This window comes from Tyto alba, unplaced genomic scaffold, assembly GCF_018691265.1.
Source record: "Tyto alba isolate M040663 unplaced genomic scaffold, T.alba_DEE_v4.0 Super-Scaffold_1000006, whole genome shotgun sequence".
Taxonomy (NCBI): Eukaryota; Metazoa; Chordata; class Aves; order Strigiformes; family Tytonidae; genus Tyto; species Tyto alba.
This window is the reverse complement of record NW_024881272.1, coordinates 5835618-5854076: the sequence shown is the minus strand read 5'-3', so window position 1 is coordinate 5854076 and position 18459 is coordinate 5835618. Positions and strand designations below refer to the sequence as shown.

Here is an 18459-nt window from a genome sequence, read left to right as displayed (position 1 = left end):
TCCTCTCCCGGTGCTGCCGCTGATCTGCCAGCGTGCGTGCGTGCGGCGGCGGGCGGGGAGTTGGATGACACATGTCTCGCTATGTCCCGGCTGCTCTCGGAGGACGGCACGCGAGTGTGCCGGCAAGTGGGCAACACTTCCCCCGGGACGGCCTGCCAGTTCAAAATAAACTTGAGTTATGGATTTATTCAGCTTGTAAAACCTCAGCTGGCATAAATAATTGAGAAAGCAAAGGTTTGTCTGTGCTGCATACCTCAGGGACCCGCTCCTGCCTCCCTCCCTCCCACCACCCTTTCTTATGAAAATGATCCCAGTTGCACTGATAGATAATAACAACACCAAGCAATTAAAAGCTATGGGTGGCTGGAGAGAGGAGAAAAGGTTCAGTTAATGAGCTTTTCCTCTTCCTGTGCCCAGGAGAGCCTCAGAAGTGACGAGGCGATTAAAGCGAAGAGATAATTATAGATTATGTGAAAATGGGTCTCTTGGGGGCCGAGGGCCTTGACATAAACAGTAAGTGTTGCGAGCGTCTCTCGGCTCCCCGCGCGCTGGTGGCTCGGCTCGGCTCCGCTCGCTCGGCAGCGCCGTGCCAAGCCGAGGGGCGAAGCCACCTGTTAGAGGCACCCGGGGCCGCTCCGCCGCGGGGACCTGGCACGGACCAGCCCCCGGAAAAAGGGAGAGGACGCCCCAAGTAGCACCCGATCGATCGCAGCCCTCTGCCCAGAGCTTTGTGCCGGAGGTAACCTGCGAGGGGGGAGGAAGGGGACGGGGCAAACCTGGAGGATGCTCTCGAAGAGCTGAATTTCAAGTCTCTTCTGGGCCCTTTTTCGCGGCAGTCTTGGTGGCTGTTTAGAAAGCAAGGAGGCTTACAGCACGCCAGGTAAGAAGGAAAAGAAGCCTAATTAACCAGCAGCAGATCTCTTCCATGAGCTGTTTAAAAACTGTTGGCTCAACACGTGTGTTTTGGACAGCTTATGAAGAAGGCTTGTGAAGCCTTCCAAACCCGGGGAGAGGTGGCTTGGTTTAAGTTATTCCACATCCTTTAATTCAAGGATAGAAAAAGCCGTCCATGTGTTCAACAGATATGCTTCAGCTCAACGTTAAATCAGAGTTAGCATCTCCTACTGGGGATGGGGGAGAGCAGAATGAAATAACTTTGGAGGTTGAACATGTGTCAGCAAGGGAGAAGAGAAAACCCTTCTGACCATCCTCAGGAAATAGATGTTAAACACATTCCCTGACTTTACTGACAGTCCAGTGGTCGTTGAATTGAAGACTCTCTTTTAGCTCAACAAAAAGAGCCAGAACTTGTATATCACACAGTCTGACATGGAAACAAAATTGCATCTGAGTCTTCATTTTAGATACAGGTTTTAAATAATTGTACACATCTCTACTAGGTCTAGTTTCTTGGTCCTTCCCATCTGAAGATGTCTGGAATGCTGTATTTTTACTTAAATTGAGATTTTTCTGAAAACACTGATAGAAATGCTAGGGGTGTCATGTCCCGTCCATCTGCCCCCACCCCCCCAACATTATCTGATCAGTATCATTGCAGTATCATTTATTTTTGTGTTTCTGATGTGCTTCTGTCTGATTTTGGACTGTTTCTACCAGTTTCTGAGCCTTGTTGCTGACTCTTACCAGTTGTATGTGGAGTGCAAATTCCTGCTAGGAACTGGTCTGATAAAAGCAGTGCATCCTCTTTGTTTTTTTGTAGCTACTACAGTGGAGGGATTATTCAGTCAGTATGTACACATATACACATGTGAAATAAAGGGAAGAAGGAAAAACCTGAGTTGCAAAGTTTTCAAGCTGTGTTTCTTATTTGTCCTGTGTGGTTTTGAATGCAAAGTCAGCAAGTAACAGTAACTCGTCTTTATTCCATTCACACCACTAAGGTGGAGCTTTTTCCCTAGTATTGGTCCCTCCAAAAATCTGGTTTTAACTCCTCTGAGCTCTTTTCTCAGTTTCCCTTCCAAGTTTTGACATGACTAGGTCAAATTGTTTTAAATGTCTGGAGTGCAACTTCAGGTGACTATTTTGTTTGCGGGTAAAATGTCTTTGTTATGACTGTATGGGACTTCCCTTGAATCTGTTCAGGAAAGGGCTAATTTATCGTTGTTAATACTTATAGAAAAACTGGAGATAATCTATGCTAATTTTTTTGAAAGGGGGCATCGGGAACAGAGGAATGGTTTAAAGCTTGAGAAATAAATGCAGAGTAGAAAGACGAAATTTCCCAAAACCTTGTCTTCGGGTGGGGAAATTGCTGTTCTGGATTAATTCCATTGTGGAGACTTCTGAGAGAAAAGTGTTTTTTTGGAAGAGGGATATATAGAGCATTTGCAGAGGTGGTTATTCCAGAAAAGCTAAATCATATCCAAATGGCTGTGTTGAGTCATTTCCCCCTTACAGACTGTAATATCCTCGGGGAAGAGACTGTAGGAGTCTTGTGTGGAGGCTGTGGTAGGAAGAGCGCCTGGTGTTGGTGCGTCGGTGTTAACGTGCCCTCTCCCCGCGGGTGCAGCCCCTGCAGCCACTCCCTGGGGAGCACCATCCCCTGCCAGGTACCTCCCGGTCCCACTGCGCGAGGTCTGGAGGGGCTGAGCCACCCCGGCACGTGGAAATGCCCGTGCCCAGGCTGACTGGGTGGCATCACTTCCAGGGACGGAGGGCACAGCGTGACACGGAAAGTCTTCTAGGAGTAACTGAGGATGGTTGTGGGCTTCTCTAGCAAGGAGAGACTGGGCTCTGCTTCGGTGGTACAGCAGAAAGAGCGATCCCATAATAAATGAGGTGTGTGTGTGGCCGTGCAATGGGGAAGAAGCTGCTGGAACCAAGTTATTGTACGGTGTTGTCTGAAAAGCAGCTTCACCCAAAAGGCTGCTTTCTGCAGCCAAGGGTGTGTTTGAGAGGTTGGACTAACAAGGTAGGGCTGGAGGGACTTGCCAGCATATCAAATCAGGCCTTGTTAGTAGGGGCAGGCATGTCTCACGACCTCCATCATGAATCTGTCAAGCTGCATCTCGAGCAATATAAGCTTTTGCCTTTTCTAATCCCACCATGAGATTCTTTTTTTCCCCAGAATTCAAAGTAATTGCATCCAAAGCATGCAGTGATCTGTTTCCCAGGAGCTTGTGTGTAGTGAGCGGACAAGACCTCCAACAAATGAGTTCATGAGAGAGTGGTTAAGAAACTGGAAGACTTCTGTGATGTCCCTAGGCCTAAACATGGAGTGTGAAATCTTGTGTGGCACCCCACTCTTCACTAGAAAGGTGCAACCCAGTTGCTTGAATGGACTGCTTGTATATAAGGAATAGGGGTGATGTGCAGAAGAACAGTGCTACTGAAGGAGCAAGGTGAGAGAGAAGTCAGAGGAAGTGACTTCTTTGGAGAAAGCAGCACTCTACTGCTAGGGCTGAGTATCAGCACCTTTTCCCAACTTTTACTGGCAGTGAGGAAGGAAGCAAATGCTTGAGGTCTGAAGAATTAGACAGTAACTTGGTAAGCTAGATGCATAACGATAAAAGATGAAGTCAAAGTTGTGTCATGGAATTCCTCCTGTCCTGATAGGAGCACAGGACAAGGTCTTGGCAGCATTGGTATTTTCATTCTGGGGGGGGCTGCACGTCGAAGAGCATCACTTTTTCTTTGTAACCCATTGCTCAGAAATGCAAATAATGGTTAGATTTTACTTTTCCTTGCTCTGACATTCTTCAGCCTGTGAGGTTCAAGAACAGTACAGATGAATAGGAGGAGAGCTGCTGCCTTTGAGCGCTGGGGGATCAGTTCTCAAACTGCCCTGCTGCATTGCAGAGGCTGTTCTCTCCTGCCCAAAAGACCCACAGCAGAACCACCTCCCTACTGGGTCTGACCTGGTCCAGCAACCTCCCGTTTTTATGAGGAATTTCCTTTGAAGCTGTCAGGTCTGAGTTCAGCAGAACATCCAGACTGTCTTAAGGTGATGAAAAAATGGGGATGTCATGAGAGGCAACTACTTTGTGTTTAACACTCGCCAAGCTGCCAAGTCCCATAGCAATGCTGATGGGTTCATCTGAGCCATAGTTTTCATCCAGAAGCTAGAAAGAGAGGGTTGTACGTGGGTGTTGGGCTACCCTAGAAAACCAGTGATCTCTTTTCACTACTTACTAGCAACACAGCTGTATCCATGTATCTATACCTAAAGGTATTATTGTAAAGGTGCCTCATGCTAGTATGGCATAGCCCCCTTTCCAGAAAAAAACTGCCTGTGTTGGAATGAGCAACCTTCCACTGGCATACCAGCATGGATGGTAGGAGAGTTTATACTTTCTCAGCAACGCTGATGTCAGTAGTTTCCCATCATTAGATACATGAATTGAGATTTATACACCAAAATAAAAATGTCTCGGTTCTGCTCTATCCCTTTGCTAAAGATTTCTAACATTTGCTTTTTTTAACTGCCATGAAGCACTCTAGCTCCAGCCGCTCATACAAAGCTCTTTTGTAATGTTTTATGAATCTGTGAAAGGTCTTTAACTTCATTAGAGGTTCTGTTTGGCTGATAAGGACAGAAGTTTTACCGTGTCCGAAGCCAGACTATTGCTTTTAGCTCTAGAAGAAGCTATAGGTGTAATTCAAGCACCTGTGACACTACAACGTGATCTTTTATGCCTGCAAGCAGGTTTAAGCAAGCACACGCTGGCTGGCATCCTGGCACAGACACGTGCTGTCCCTCTGTGTACACCAGCCTGCTGTTCCGAGCAGAGATCGTGGTCAAGCTTTGTCTTAACACTGGCAACACAAAAAGGAGGAGTGCAGTTGGGTCACTCGCAGGTTGGTAAATCAAAAAATAAAAACCAAGCCCTGCGACCGGGTTCCAAGACAAACACCAAAGATTTCCTAAATCCCTGGACAATTACTTACCAAAGAGTACCCAGTAAATACAGGCATCTGTTCTAAAGCCACCAAAAGAAAGTACTTGCCCACTATTCACCCCTTCACACACAGAATACTAAGTTGTAGAGCTTGTCCTTTAGAGAGGCCAAGAGTACGAATAGCTTAAAGAGCGGAATAGAATGGAAAAAGGACCTGGAAAAAGCTGATAAATACGCTCATCTGGATGCAGCCTCTAGCTACAGAAATCTTAAGCCACTGAGATTCTGAAGCTGGGAGGATCCAACCAGGGACAGATCGCTTTGCATGTGTCCTGTTTCTTCTGCTTTTCTTTCTCCAGGCCACTGTTAGTGGCCACTGTCTGAGATGGATGGCAACAGAAGGGCCTTTGGTCTGACCCAGAGTGGCTGTTTAAAGTTTGTAGAGGCAGGGAGAAGAGCAGCTTGAGCCTTCTGTCTTCTGTGGGATTGTAGTAACTTATACCAGGACTTTAAGGGGGTTTTTGCTGGATAACCTTATAGACTTCTTGTGCCAGTTCACAGGAATAAGCTGACCTTTGTCCTGACATAATATTATTAAAAACAACTTTTGTTTTCTAGGAAGCAGGATCTTGTCTCTTAACTTGGGGAAACACCCATATTGTTCTGCATGCTCAATACTAGGTGTCTGTTTCAGTCCAGTGATAGTATTGAAATGTCTGTAGCAAAGTTAGAACATATGATGTGCATGTGGCCTTTGTGTTGTGAAGTAACACGGTGCTTCTTTTGTTTCCTGAATAGGGAAGAGGACAAGAACATTTTTGATTACTGCAGAGAAAACAACATTGACTATGTAACCAAAGCCATTCGATCAAAAAAAGTGGATGTGAATGTCACAGATGAGGAGGTATGGAGAAAAAGATAAAGATCATCAATCTTTGTGTGTTAATTCAGTGCCGCTCCTTTTCAAAATTCCCTGGTTAGGGTTGTTGTAATGAGGTACTACAACAGTTAGACAAACACTTGGTCATTGAGCCAGGGATAATCTACTTGAAAATAGCTTTCCACTGGGTTTCTAGTAAGTGGGGATGTACTAACTGTGATGCTGCAGCATATGAGAAACTTACTTTCTACGTTATTTTCAGCAACACCAGCAGACACTTGCAGAATAAGATCTGAATACCTCCCTTTCCCCACCTTGTACACTAAATGTCATCAAATTTAAAGATGTGAGAAGTGAGGGAAATGGCTTTTTTTGACCGATGAACTGTGTTCACGGGTGAAGAAGGCTTTCTGCCATGCCATCAGCTTTTCATCAGTCCCAGGTGGAGGGCAAATGAGTGACACTGGCTTTCCAGCCTCACAAAAACAGTGACATCGTCCAGTCTATCTCTGCTCATCAAACTCAAAACACCATTTCCCTCTAGAGAGATAATACAGGCGTTGCCAGAAACCTCGAGAAAAAGATAAGTGTCTAAAATTGTAAATTGGCTTGATCCTTTTCTTGGTAAATCTAAATACCTGGTGTGGACAGTTTCCTGATCAGGAAATATAGCGGTACCAGCTTTATCGCCTTGGTTTCAATGCTTGCATACTGCCACCTAGCCCTGCTCGTGGTCCATCGTACGTACAGCTACTTCTGCCTGCTGCTTTCCAGCACATTGTGCTTTGGTGAACAGATGAAGTGCTTACACATTCATAGACTGAGACGCCACAAATTCAGTTGGGTTCTCCTGTAGCTCTAAGCAGATTTCTGCCCTTTGAGCCATGACAGCCCCGGCTGGGGCTCTGAATGCTGATGGCAGGGCCTTTTATTATTAATCAAGAATTCATGTGAATTAATTTTCAGAGGAGAGGAGCAAGGGTGTTCACGATCAGGCTTGGAATTTCACATCATAAATTCAATGAACTGAAACTGTCATGTGCCACGCAGTCACTGCAACAGCGCCATTACTGAGCTTCATCCCTCCTTCTGCCGATCTCAGGTTACAGAAGTAAATATCCAGGGCAGTCCCACACAACATGGCTCGAGACCTTTCATTAATAAAGGCTCAATTTTGGGGATCACATGCTTTCAATAAGTGTATAGTAACATCATGTTAGCATTGCTTCATTTCCACTGGCAAGATGCTCTTTTGTCGTTAGCAGAGTTCAGAAGCTCGTACCTTCCTTTGTGTTCAAGCAACAAACGTGCTTGTTTTCAGCCAAAGAAATTTTGTTTTTTAAAAATCAAGACACTTGGTTAAAGATGGCTGAAATATTTTTGTGCTTTAAGAACATAAATGTTTAGAGTCAGATGTGAAAACTGACAGGTGACATTCCCTTTCGGAATTATCCCTGAGTCTCTGATGTAAGAGAAGACCTACTTCTGAACTAATGAGTATTAGCACGTGACTATTGCAGAGTATAGAATTGCTTCAGCACAGAGAGGAGCTGAAAACCCTGCCTACCTGTCAAGGGAAGATTCCCACAGGTGCAGAATTCCCTCATAGATGAAATTCCCACAGACTCAGTGATTTTAGCTTACAACGGCAAATGTGCAAACAGGGAAGAAAGAACCTTTTTTTTTTTTTTTTTGGCAAATGGTGGCTTCCTTAGGCCTGATTCTAATTGGTCAAAAAAAAAAAAAAAAAAAAAAAAAAAAAAAAACAACAAAGAAAAATCTGAAATAAGTACTTGTTTCATATTATGTTAAGGAGCTGACACCATTACCAATGAAGTTGTTTGGTACCCAAACATGTTCTTCACAATCTGGAGGGTAGCTTATTTTCCAATATCGTGCAGGTTGATTAATGTTTTAGAACCCATTTTAGACTAGAGATAACCCAGACCGAGCTTTTAGTAGAGTGAAGTGTATGCAAGCATAATCTTGTCATTTTTATTAACTATTTTAGTGTTACTGTATAAATACATCCTGCCATATCCAAAAGATGCCTCTCCTAGCCCTATGAACATAACTCACGCTGTCGATCCTTTGATTTAAATGCATATAAATTTAAAATGGCAGCAGGGATATGTACAAAGGGTTAACTTGTTATAAAACAAAATCTAGTGAAGCACCAAACAGTCTCATGCTAATCTGCAAAGACACTAGGCTCAGCCTTTCCTTGTACAATAAAGACTTGACTGAGGTTGTAAGGTGTTTAGATTTTATTCATGTGTGATGCGTTAATACTGTCTCTAATTGTATCCCCTGGTTCTGTGCAAACCTGAAATAGGTTAGCAAGAGGAGAAAATAAATCAAGAATTAAAATGTAAAATGAGGACAAGCCAACTTACTCGAAGCAAAAGTATTTCAGAAAGGGCAATAGAAATCTCTGGTGTTTAGATAGATGCACTTGGCAACTTTCAAAGCATAAGTGGTCTTCTCCCCATAAGAAATAAAGATCTTCGTGTACAGCATGCAAGCCAGCATACCTGCTAACAGTTTGGATATAATAAACTTCAATTTAGAATTAAACAAAGAATCTAATGACAGTAATCATGTACAAGCTTCCATTTACTGTATCTAAATTGCCCAGAGTTCAGCAGAATAGCTTGCATTCACTTAGAAGTAGCAGCACAGACTAAAACAACCCGTTTCTCTTATGTATGTCAGCAGGACTAATGAAATAAGAAATGGACTGTGGCTGTGAAGTCACCACAGGCACATCCTGGTAGTGTGGATTGCTTTGCTTGCTGCCTTTTTGAGAGCAGTATTTCTTCAAATTTTAACAGACCAGAAACTGCTCAAAGGCATAGATGAGTTGCTTTTGTAATTTGTTCCAAGGGCTGTTGAGGTTATAGATAGAGAATTTTTTTTTTAATTGTTGGAGAAATCCCAGTAAACAAACATGTTACCTGTGTAGTATATTTAAGTCGCTGCCAAAACTTTAATGAAAGGCATCTGAAATGATGCTAGTTTAGTCCCCGATCCTCGTGCTTTTGAGACAGCAAGTGCCAAATTGGTGTCATCTTGCCAGGGAGAGGACAGGGGAAAAAAATGGGTTTGCAGAAGAATCACATATTTCTGGATTTACAGGCTTACTCCCCTGAGAAGAACTTCCCCAAATGTTTTAGACCTCTGAATGTGAAGGACTTCCAAATTAAATCTGAAGTTTACCTGTATAGTTGCAAGAACGGCCCTTCCATTCACTGTTTTTGCTATCATGGGGGGCAGTGCAGCCGTTCTCTTCTTAATTACTAGTACTAAAACCCTTGCCACAAGTTAGAGTGGCTCTCATTGCTATACAGCCATTACAGCTGCAAACATCGTGCCTAGAAGTATAGCTTCATATTGTAGTACATCCATTCAGTTTGGCTTTGTTCTTCTCTTTCTCTACACTGGCTAATTGATGTGAAAATCATTCCCATCCGTTTGTCTGCTGAGACTTGGTATATCTGAGACAAATCCCTGTCCTGTGCTTTGTTTGTGAACACCCTGTGACTTGGAGCTGAGCAAAATTGATGTGCTGTTGGCTTGAGAAACTGCTGCAGAAGCTGGCCAAGCTGGCAGCGGTTATCCAAGCAAAGCACAGAAGATTTAAGAGGCAGGGTTAGTGCACTGGGGCTATTTTTATGCTTTTTTTTTTTAATACTTCAAAGGCAGGGGGAAATGCATCCTCTCAAGTAACTTCTGCAACAACTGTTGTGTGTTTGAATTGCGTGGAGGGAGTACCTTAATGTTTGATTACATTTAGTCAAGACCTCAGTACTGCAGTGCTTTCCTATACGAAATTATTCATCTTGCTTTGAGTCTCTCACTGCTTAATGAAATAGTCATATGGGAAGTGTTTTGGGAAAGATCAGTCTGTGGCTCTTAAGATTTCTGCCATGTTATTTAAACACACAAACGCATGTTACATGCTCATATAAAGCAACAGCTGTGCAGACTAAAGAATTCTTCAACATGTGTAGGTGATATCCATGCCATACAAATAATTGAATTGTACATTCAGTTCAAGTTTGTCTTATCGCTAAGGTTTGTTTTCAGGAAGACATGGGAAACAAGTGGACTTCATAGCTGTATAGCAGCCTATACATTAGCTAGAACTCCTGAGTGTTTTAATTTACCTGATAGTATGCAGACAGTAGTGAATATTACCTTGGTTTACAAAGAACTTTCTTAGTAATGCTTTTTGTTATATATTAAGTAGGTTGATATTCTTCTGCAGGTATTTTTACTTCCACATCAAGTGATGTGCTCTTGCTCAGAAGGTCTCCAAATTCCCTTATACCATGTGTTTAGGGCGTAGCATGCTGCAAAGATAAAGACATTTCTTGGGTGGAACGTGTCAGCATTTTAATAGTGCACAATTACAATGCAGAGCCATTTAAGGCACTAATTGGAAAATATTGTATCCATTTAGAATTGCAGAGAAAATATATAGATAAGCAGAGTGTAATTACCCAAAGTGGAATTGGCCCAAGTCTTGAAATCCATACTCCTGCAAATAGCACAAGGAGATTTTTAATGACTATAGATGATCAGGCTTCAGTTTCTTGTGTTGTTCAAAAGGCAACATTTGCAGCAGAACCAGTCTTCCAGTGTCATGGGAAGGGACCACTTGCACAGTGCTGCAGCACCCCTGAGCTGACAGAATTGGCAGCACCGTCCCTCCCGAACTGTTGTTTTTTTCCTTTATTGGTCTCAGCCAAGTTTGGCACCAATAAATTGAGAATCTGTTTGTCCAGAGACAAATGCAAACCAACGTGTTACAGCCATGAATCTGTAACGTGAATTTTGATGTAAAGGATAGAAATGCCTTTGTTTTGTTGTGTAATTGCACAATAATTACACTTGTGTAATTGCAATATTATTCCTCTACCTATATATAAAGAAACTGAAATAATCTGTTGAAGTGTTTATCGCTATTGTGCATATTGCAGACAGTGCTTCTTTCTTGTGAAATAAACATCTGTGGCACAAAAAAGTTGGTATTTGTCCAACTGAAATCCTAAGTCTTAAGTAACTACCAGTCCAGAGATGAGTTAAAGAAGCTAAACATGAATTAAAGATCTTTCCATGTTTACCAATTGTTTTAAATTCTACTCTTTCCCCCTTTTAGACTTTGATAGTGGTGTTGAGTGCAAGAGCATTAATCATTAAATGGCCTATGGATGTCATCCGTGCTTCCATAGAAAGTCATTGTCAGAAAATTCATTCTAATTCAAGGTTAATTAGTGTAACATTAAAATTATGTGTTACAAAAATTAATTACTTGCTGGGTCAAAAAGTGTGTTAAAAAGCTTAATGCCTTGTGTCTGACATTGCATTTCCTGACTCAAAATCACGTTCCGCCTCTGCTGCCCTGCCCAAGAATACCCCGCAGAAGCAGCATGAGCTTCAGTTGCAGGTGTCTTCTGTCCCTCCTGCTGTTTTGGCACCGTGGTCAGGAAATTTGGCTCACAGTTCCCATTAGCAGATAAATGAGTTGCTCACCTTGTTCCCCACTGCTCTGTCGAGAGATTTATAACCAGGCATGGGCTAATTTAACTGATTTCATCTGTGAAGGCCTGTGACTGTTTTGTGTAGCATACTGGAAAACACAGGTCGGTCTGACGGTGTCATGGCTTGGGGGATAATTTCCTGGTTATCTGCAGGGTGATTCCTAAGGAATCCCCTGCAAGTGTGCCACGTGCTGTCCTAAATCAGGAGGCACTGATACTGACAGTAAGTCTAATTTATTAAGCGTACATGATAAACAAAGAAGAAAACGTTCTATCTCAAACTACTTTGAGCTACCTTTCTCTTTGGAGTTGCCAATATATAAAATCTTCTATAGTTTATAGAAAATGCCTTAGAGCTGCTTGTCAAAAGGCTCTGTTACTGCTCTTAATGTATTTTTGCACTGTAAGAAAATAAGTGCTCCAGCCTCAGCGCAGGGCTTTTAAAGCGTGAAACTGTATCACAGCTCTGCTGTGATGTCCTGTTGCAAAACCAAGCGTTACCTTTCACAGGCTTGGCTGTCCTAGCCGGGAATCAGAGTCACCCATGAACCCAGCCCCAAACCCTTGGCTTCGCTTCACTACTTCCACAGCCCTCCCCGAGGCCAGCTGGGTTTTCAGATGTGGGTGTCAGCCCTCAGAGGGGTCCCACGCCACCTCCCATGTCCTCGACAGGCAGGAAGATCTGAACTTCCATTGCATCCCCTCCCGTGGTGTCAGAGCCGTGCAGAGACGCTTCAAGTGTGCAGAGACTTGTAGAAAGGGGATGGGAAGAAAACCGTGGAAGTTTGGGAGAGGCCGTGGATGCAGCAGCCAGTCTTGCAGCGCTGAGAGGGGGAACGTCAGGGGTGGTGCCTGCCCAGGCGCCGTTTTAATCTTCTGTTGCAGCAGAGGCAGGGCCCGTGGGTTGTGTTTCTGACCTGCCATAGGAATGAGCTTCTTGGGACTTGGCATCGGGGTGACTTAGGCAGCATTGAGACTCATACCCATGCTGTGTAAGTCGTTGCTCCCAGAAAAGTCAGAGGTGTCAAAATCCCAAATCTATATAGGAAAACAAAACATGTCATGGCTACTGCTTTTCATGCTTCGCTGCTTTTCCCCTCTACATTTTTTGCTGGCTTGCAGGCTTGATGCTAAATGAATGAAAAATTGAACTATGTGTCACTTTTAACATTTTTAGCATTATTTTATAAATCCAAATCAGAAGCATTAGTATGTTACATACTAATATTAGTGTCAGGGGTTTTTTAAGTCTGTGTTAATTTTGTTATTGGTACTCAATAGCAAGACTGTGATTCTCTATGCTTTTTTTTTGTCTGGCTTTGTTAATTTTCTCCTGGTTGTTGCAGGGCCGGGCTCTGCTCCACTGGGCATGTGACAGAGGACACAAGGAGCTGGTTTCAGTACTTTTACAGCATGCTGCTGACGTTAACAGCCAGGTAAGAAAGGAATAAAAAGTTGAATTTGATTGATGTGTTATGTAGCCTCCTGAACAAATGCTTCTTGTGAAACTGAATTTCTTCCAAAACTCCATAGCAAGTTCTCTCAGAGCACTTATCACAGAGAAGAACATCCAAAAAAGGTAACCTGAGAAAAATAACAGAATTTGGTTGCATGAAATACATAGTATAAGGGGCCTTTTTCAGTTCTTGCTGAAACTTCTCCCTGCAGTAAAGTTTTCTGATCACCTGGTTGTGGCTTCCAGTGTGACTCATGGTACTGATGGCAAGAGAGATTTCCTGCTTACAGGGTGTTTGGTAGCATCCTACATAAGTGCATTTTCCAGTGTATTTTTTGTAACACTACACTCTCAGCAGAACTTTGTGGACTACTGGAAAGAGAACCCCACCTTGCCTAGCAGAAAAGCATCGATAAATGCCTTTTTTTGGCAGAGCATGCTGCAGGGGTAGGTGATGCTTCAGGTCACGGTGGGGTGGGCACATGATAGCTACAGTAGGATCTCAGTGCTGACTGAGGGCAAAGCCAAAGAGCTTGTGCCGTTTCCATCCCCACCTCACCCCCTTGGGGGTCACCATTTCTAGCACAATTTGACTTGGCTGAACATAAAGCAGATTTTTAGCCACTGCGCTTTGCAGCCCATGTATCTGAGCTTAACTAGGAGCAGTTTTAGGGCACCTTAATAGACCAGGCTGTGAACTGCACTGGTTCCACAACCGCTTTGCAGGTGGTTCGTTCCAGACAGCTTGAGTCTGCCTGTGCTCCTGGTTTTGTCAGCTTGTTGTAATTAAGGGTTGACCTGTGTAAGTGCGATCGTGTTCGGAAATAATTGTCCAGCTTGTTTCTGTCAAATTATGATTGACTGCTCTTTATCAGTGTGGCACTTACTGGCTTTGCTCTCCTGCCCAGTTTGGACATAGATACACCTCTGCTGACAAATTTGCTAGCTCTTACCGATGACATCTTAAGCAGCCTTGCAATAAATGCCTCAGGAATTTTTAAGAGGTGGACCTTAAACACAGTTGCAATGTGAAGGCTTATCGGCAGACCTGTAGTGTTCACAGGCTACGAATAGCTGTGTTGGTATTTACACACACAGGAAATCGTTGTCAAAAGGTCTTTCTTGCCCTTGCCTCGGCAGGATTGCAGGTGGGATGAGTATGAGCAAGCGTGGCTCCACAGTAGCTGGTGAGACACGTATCCTCATGCTTAGACCTCAGGGATTTCTGTTGTAGTAGATTTTATAGGAGCTTTTCCTTACGTAGAAGAGGACAGTGGAGCCCTGCTGTCAGACTAGATCGTCGCCTTTCAGTCAGAACTGGCAAGTGACATGTCGGATACATACGGGAACAGCTTTGCATGAAAATCGGGGAGGAGTTGGCAGAAACACCTGCCTGTCCCTTTTGCTCTGGCAGCCTGGGATATGGTTCTGTCTGGGATGCTGTACCGCTGCAGTAGTCTGAAAAGTCACTTCTCTTTGATGCTTGTCTCATTTCTTTGGGAGTAAAGTCTGACTTTTAGAAGGAAAGGCTGAAGGGAGAGTCATCTTATTTTTTCCCCTGAACATTAATTTTCTGTTATATTCTTCTTTTCTTTTTTTCTTTTTGATGTATTGCACGTTTTCTAACCAGATTATTTTTGGCCAGTAACAAAAGGTTAATAATAGCCATAAAAAGAAAATCAATCTTTGATTTTTTTTTTTTTCCCCACCAAGGTAATAAAGGAGAATTTTTTATAAAGGTCTCTGTTCGCACGTAGGTGTGTTCCCAGACAAGGCAGACACATTTTTATTCTCAGCCATATATAAATTGCAATAGCATTTCAAGACTTTGTGACCTAATGTTTATTTGTCTTTTTTTTTTTTTTTTTTTTTTTTATTATGACCTTTACCCTGTAAGAATTCACATCCAAAGCAAGAGCAGAAGGAATTTTAAGAGCAACCAGAAGAAAAAGGGAGAGGGGGAAAAACTCTGGCTTCCTAACAGGCCATAAACACCGCAGCACCTGCTATTATACATTACCAAATGCACTATCAGTTAATGTGTAGGCTATAAAGAACGGTGGGTTAAGTGTAAGGGAATCTCTGGTGACTTGAATCAGTGGCGCTGTTATTTCAGAGCGATGTGCTCTCCGCAGAGGTTCCCGTCGCAGGCTGCATGCAGCACCTCTGCCAGAGCCCGGCCTGCAAGCAGCCTCTGTGATTTCTACCCGCTGCTCAGGTCTTTGGGTGATTTTGTGTCTTGTTTAATTTTGCAGCAGTACCTGCATGCAGGCAGCATAAGAGGTAAAGAATAAATTAGGAAATATGAGGGTTATGAGCAGGTAGTGAAGGAGAGAAATGTTATAGACCAATTTTTTTTTAAAATTGCCTGTGTTTTAGTATGCTTCTAAAAAGTTAGTCAAACAGCACGGCAGATTTATGCTCTCTTCTATTACCTTTTTAATAAATGCTCTTCCATTTTGGCTCTCTTGGAGTGTGCTAAAGGATTTAGCTGCCCTAAGCAGACCGTGTAGGTGGTGCTCTGCTAGATGACCCGGAGCAAGTCATACCAGTTCACTGGTGCCTGTAGATGTGCCTTAGTCACTGTTTGCTGCCTTATTTTACTTATCTGTTGTCAAAGTACTCGAAGTCTCTGGATCAGGAGGCTCTGCAAGAGTGAACTTACTGCTCTTTGCTGATAAACAGAGAGCTTGGGAGCAGGAGGAGAGGTCACCTGGCTCCTCTCATTGCTGTAGCATGCTCGAAACCGCTTTAATTCTGGGAATAACCACACACTTCTGGACTGCAGTGGTCCAGAGCCTGTGCTTTTTGTTTTGAACAGTGGTACTGCAGTTTCAAAAGTGTGGTTCACTAGTGTCACAGAAAAGCTGCAGCCGTTGAGTTCTCTGATTGTTTGTAATTAGCTCTAATAGCACGTTTGAAAAGAGGTGGTAAGCAATTGCCATGGGCAAGGGGATACAGAAGGGCAACAGGCTTCTCTACTTTCTTGTAAAGGGGCATTTGTGTAATTGAATTACCTAATTCTTCAGAGCCAGAGGCCATTTCAAAGTGGGTGGTGGTATGGTATTTTGGAGCTCTGCTGCAAATATCCAGAGCTTGGGGCTCAGTCTGAAAACAGCCTCCTTCCAATGGAACTGTTTGCCTAAAATGCAGGGGGTTTGAGTGATGAAGTGAAAGGAAGGGGACTGTCTTCTTAACAGTTTTGAAGGAGCTCAGCAATATGATTATAATATCCATTTCTAGCTTTAAAATATATGAAGGCATGAGTAAGTTTTTCTTGTAGTGGATGAGCAACAAAGGAAAACCTTTTTCCCCTACTAGGAGAGTTTTTCCTTGCAGAGTTTTCTCTGGCCTTGGAAGGGAGGTTTTCTGGGGCCAGGGGAGGCACTGAATACAAACCATGCAGGACTGACTGTGCCCCAGCTTCACACTCCCCTCCGGCTGTGCCGTGGCACCCTCGGTGTTCCCTGTTCCAGGAGCAGCGAGCTAGCCTGGTCAGACTCTTTGTTTGCCCTCAGTTTTATCTGGTGGTGCGGTGCCAGTGTGGAGGAGATGGCAGAACCCGGCTCCGCTCCTGGATGCGAGGTGGCTGCTCAACCAGCTTTCAGAGGAGCTCCTTTAGTGTATTTAGAGGGGGGTTTAGGCACACTGAACCGCGGCAGTGCTATTCGGTGCAATAACCGTCTGGTCTAAGTCTGGTCACCTCCTCCTGCGAGTAAGGCGGCTTGAAAAGGAGGATTCTGTGCTCCGGTGCAAAAGGGCCCACGTGAATGCTCATCCTATGCAGGGAGCATTGCAGATACACAAATTACTAGTGCTGTTTTAAGAAAGACAAAGGGCATCGTGGTATAGTAATTGTCCAATGAGAGAGAAAAGGACAAATAGCATCTCTCACATGTAGTGTCAAAGCAGGAGACTGTAGACCCTCCTCCTGGACTTGCTGTGGCTGCACTTGTTCCATTTGCAGGTACTCTTTACTCCAAAATAATACTCTGTGCATTCAGGGCGTGCCCTTGGGAATGCATGGGGAACTATCCTTGAGTGCTTGTCACAGATCATTTTACTCTGAAAAAGCTTTTCAAGCCTATCTGGCCATGTGAACAAGTCTTAAAATAAATATTGTTAGTTGTAAGTGGAACTTGACACACAGAGTAATTAAGGGCTGTAAACGTATCTATGTGGTAAAGCAGCTGAGTTCAAATTTTATCTAAATATTATTTTATTATTTTAAAACTACATCATTGTGCAGTTCTATTAATCAGCTTATCAATGTTATGGTAATCGTTTGTACTAAAATTGTACTATAATTATAACTACAAGGATGAAAAAAGCTATAACTGATCTTCAGTTTTTATTTGCTGACCTTTCACTTTCCTAGCAAAGGTGCAGATCACTACTGAGACTTTAATCCACTTGTCAGCAAGTTCTCAGTGGTCACCCATGGACTCTTGGGGATTTGAGAAGGAAACTTGAGAACCAAAGCTGAAAATCATCAGGTTAGAAAATATATTGCTAGTATATGTGGATTTCATTTCACTCATGCGTATACACCAGTAATTTCAGTGAAAAGCATCTAGTGTCCGTGCTATCTGCAGTGGGAATTTGGTGCCAGTGTTGTACCCGTGACTTGTACCAATTCACACGAGGCTGCACAGCTGTCTAAAGTCATGCTTGTTAGCATGTGATTTTGACTTAGCTGGATTATTTTTTTTCTTTTTTCTAGAAGACATCTAGAGTAGCAGGAGGAGTGTGGTTCCCTCCCCAGCTTGTCTTTATTTCCCAGTCCCCTGTCACACACCTCTAGCAGACAGCTGCTTCCCTCCTCTCTATTTGCATGCTAACGTGCTTGTGAGTCAGCGGACTTCTGGAGAGAGACCTGGAGTAGCCATCCCCTTGTAATACCTTCACTCACATCCTCATTGGAAAAAAAAAAAAAAAAAAAAAAAAAGAAGGAAAAAAGGCTTTTCAAATGAAGACAATACAAACATAATAAATGGCAGGGAGGGTTCATCTCCCTCATGACTCAATCCTTCTCAAACAACATTATTATTGACTGGCCTATTGGTTGCCAAAAAGGAAAATCGATTGTACTAGAAGTAGTTGCTGGGCCACAGATCATGGTACTAACCCAGCAGAGACAGGTTGATTTTTATCAACTATCCAAAGACTAATTTCCACCATTAGCTAAAAATGAAGTAGAAATTATGGATATGTCGAAGATTGCTAAGATTGGTGATCTGTTGGTTTTGTTTTATTTGTATGGTTTTTCTGTTTTCCTGCCTGACTCTAAAAGGATTGTGCCTGTATAGGGTAAAAAGAAGCAAGGAGAAGTCAGGCCTGCTTGCCTGCCTGTCAATGCCCCTTTTTTTCTTTTCAATCTTGATCATTTGGATTTCACAGCAAGAATACAAACTGCTGCAGTCTCTGCTTGGGCCTCGTGTTGGAGGCGTTGCATAGACATTTAAAAATGAAACTGGTCTCAGCAAACATGCATCCCTTCTCTGCCTCCTGCACCAAATATAGGTTATGCCCCCATTTTTCTCTATCTGTAGGGAGATGTTGAGGAAATCAGTGTGGGCATCTTGACTGGTCTGACCAAGGACCAGAAGCCACAGGCTGTATGTACACAGCTTTCCCCCTCCCCAGTGAACGTGTGTGTGTGTCCGTGCTGCCCACCGCCTTCGCTGGAAGCTGATCGGTGCAAACACGTGTAGGTAG

The 18459-nt window shown here is 43.4% G+C and overlaps 1 protein-coding gene across 2 annotated transcripts in view; it reads left to right on the top strand.

Moving 5' to 3' along the window:
• Positions 1-18459, top strand: part of ACBD6 (acyl-CoA binding domain containing 6) — an 88464-nt gene that overhangs the window by 32145 nt on the left and 37860 nt on the right. The window contains exons 5-6 of one of the 2 annotated variants that reach the window (XM_042806746.1): positions 5658-5763; positions 12632-12721. In XM_042806746.1, the coding sequence (XP_042662680.1) occupies positions 5658-5763; positions 12632-12721 (196 nt within the window). The remainder of the gene's footprint in view (positions 1-5657; positions 5764-12631; positions 12722-18459) is intronic. The other variant, XM_042806750.1, reaches the window with a different exon arrangement.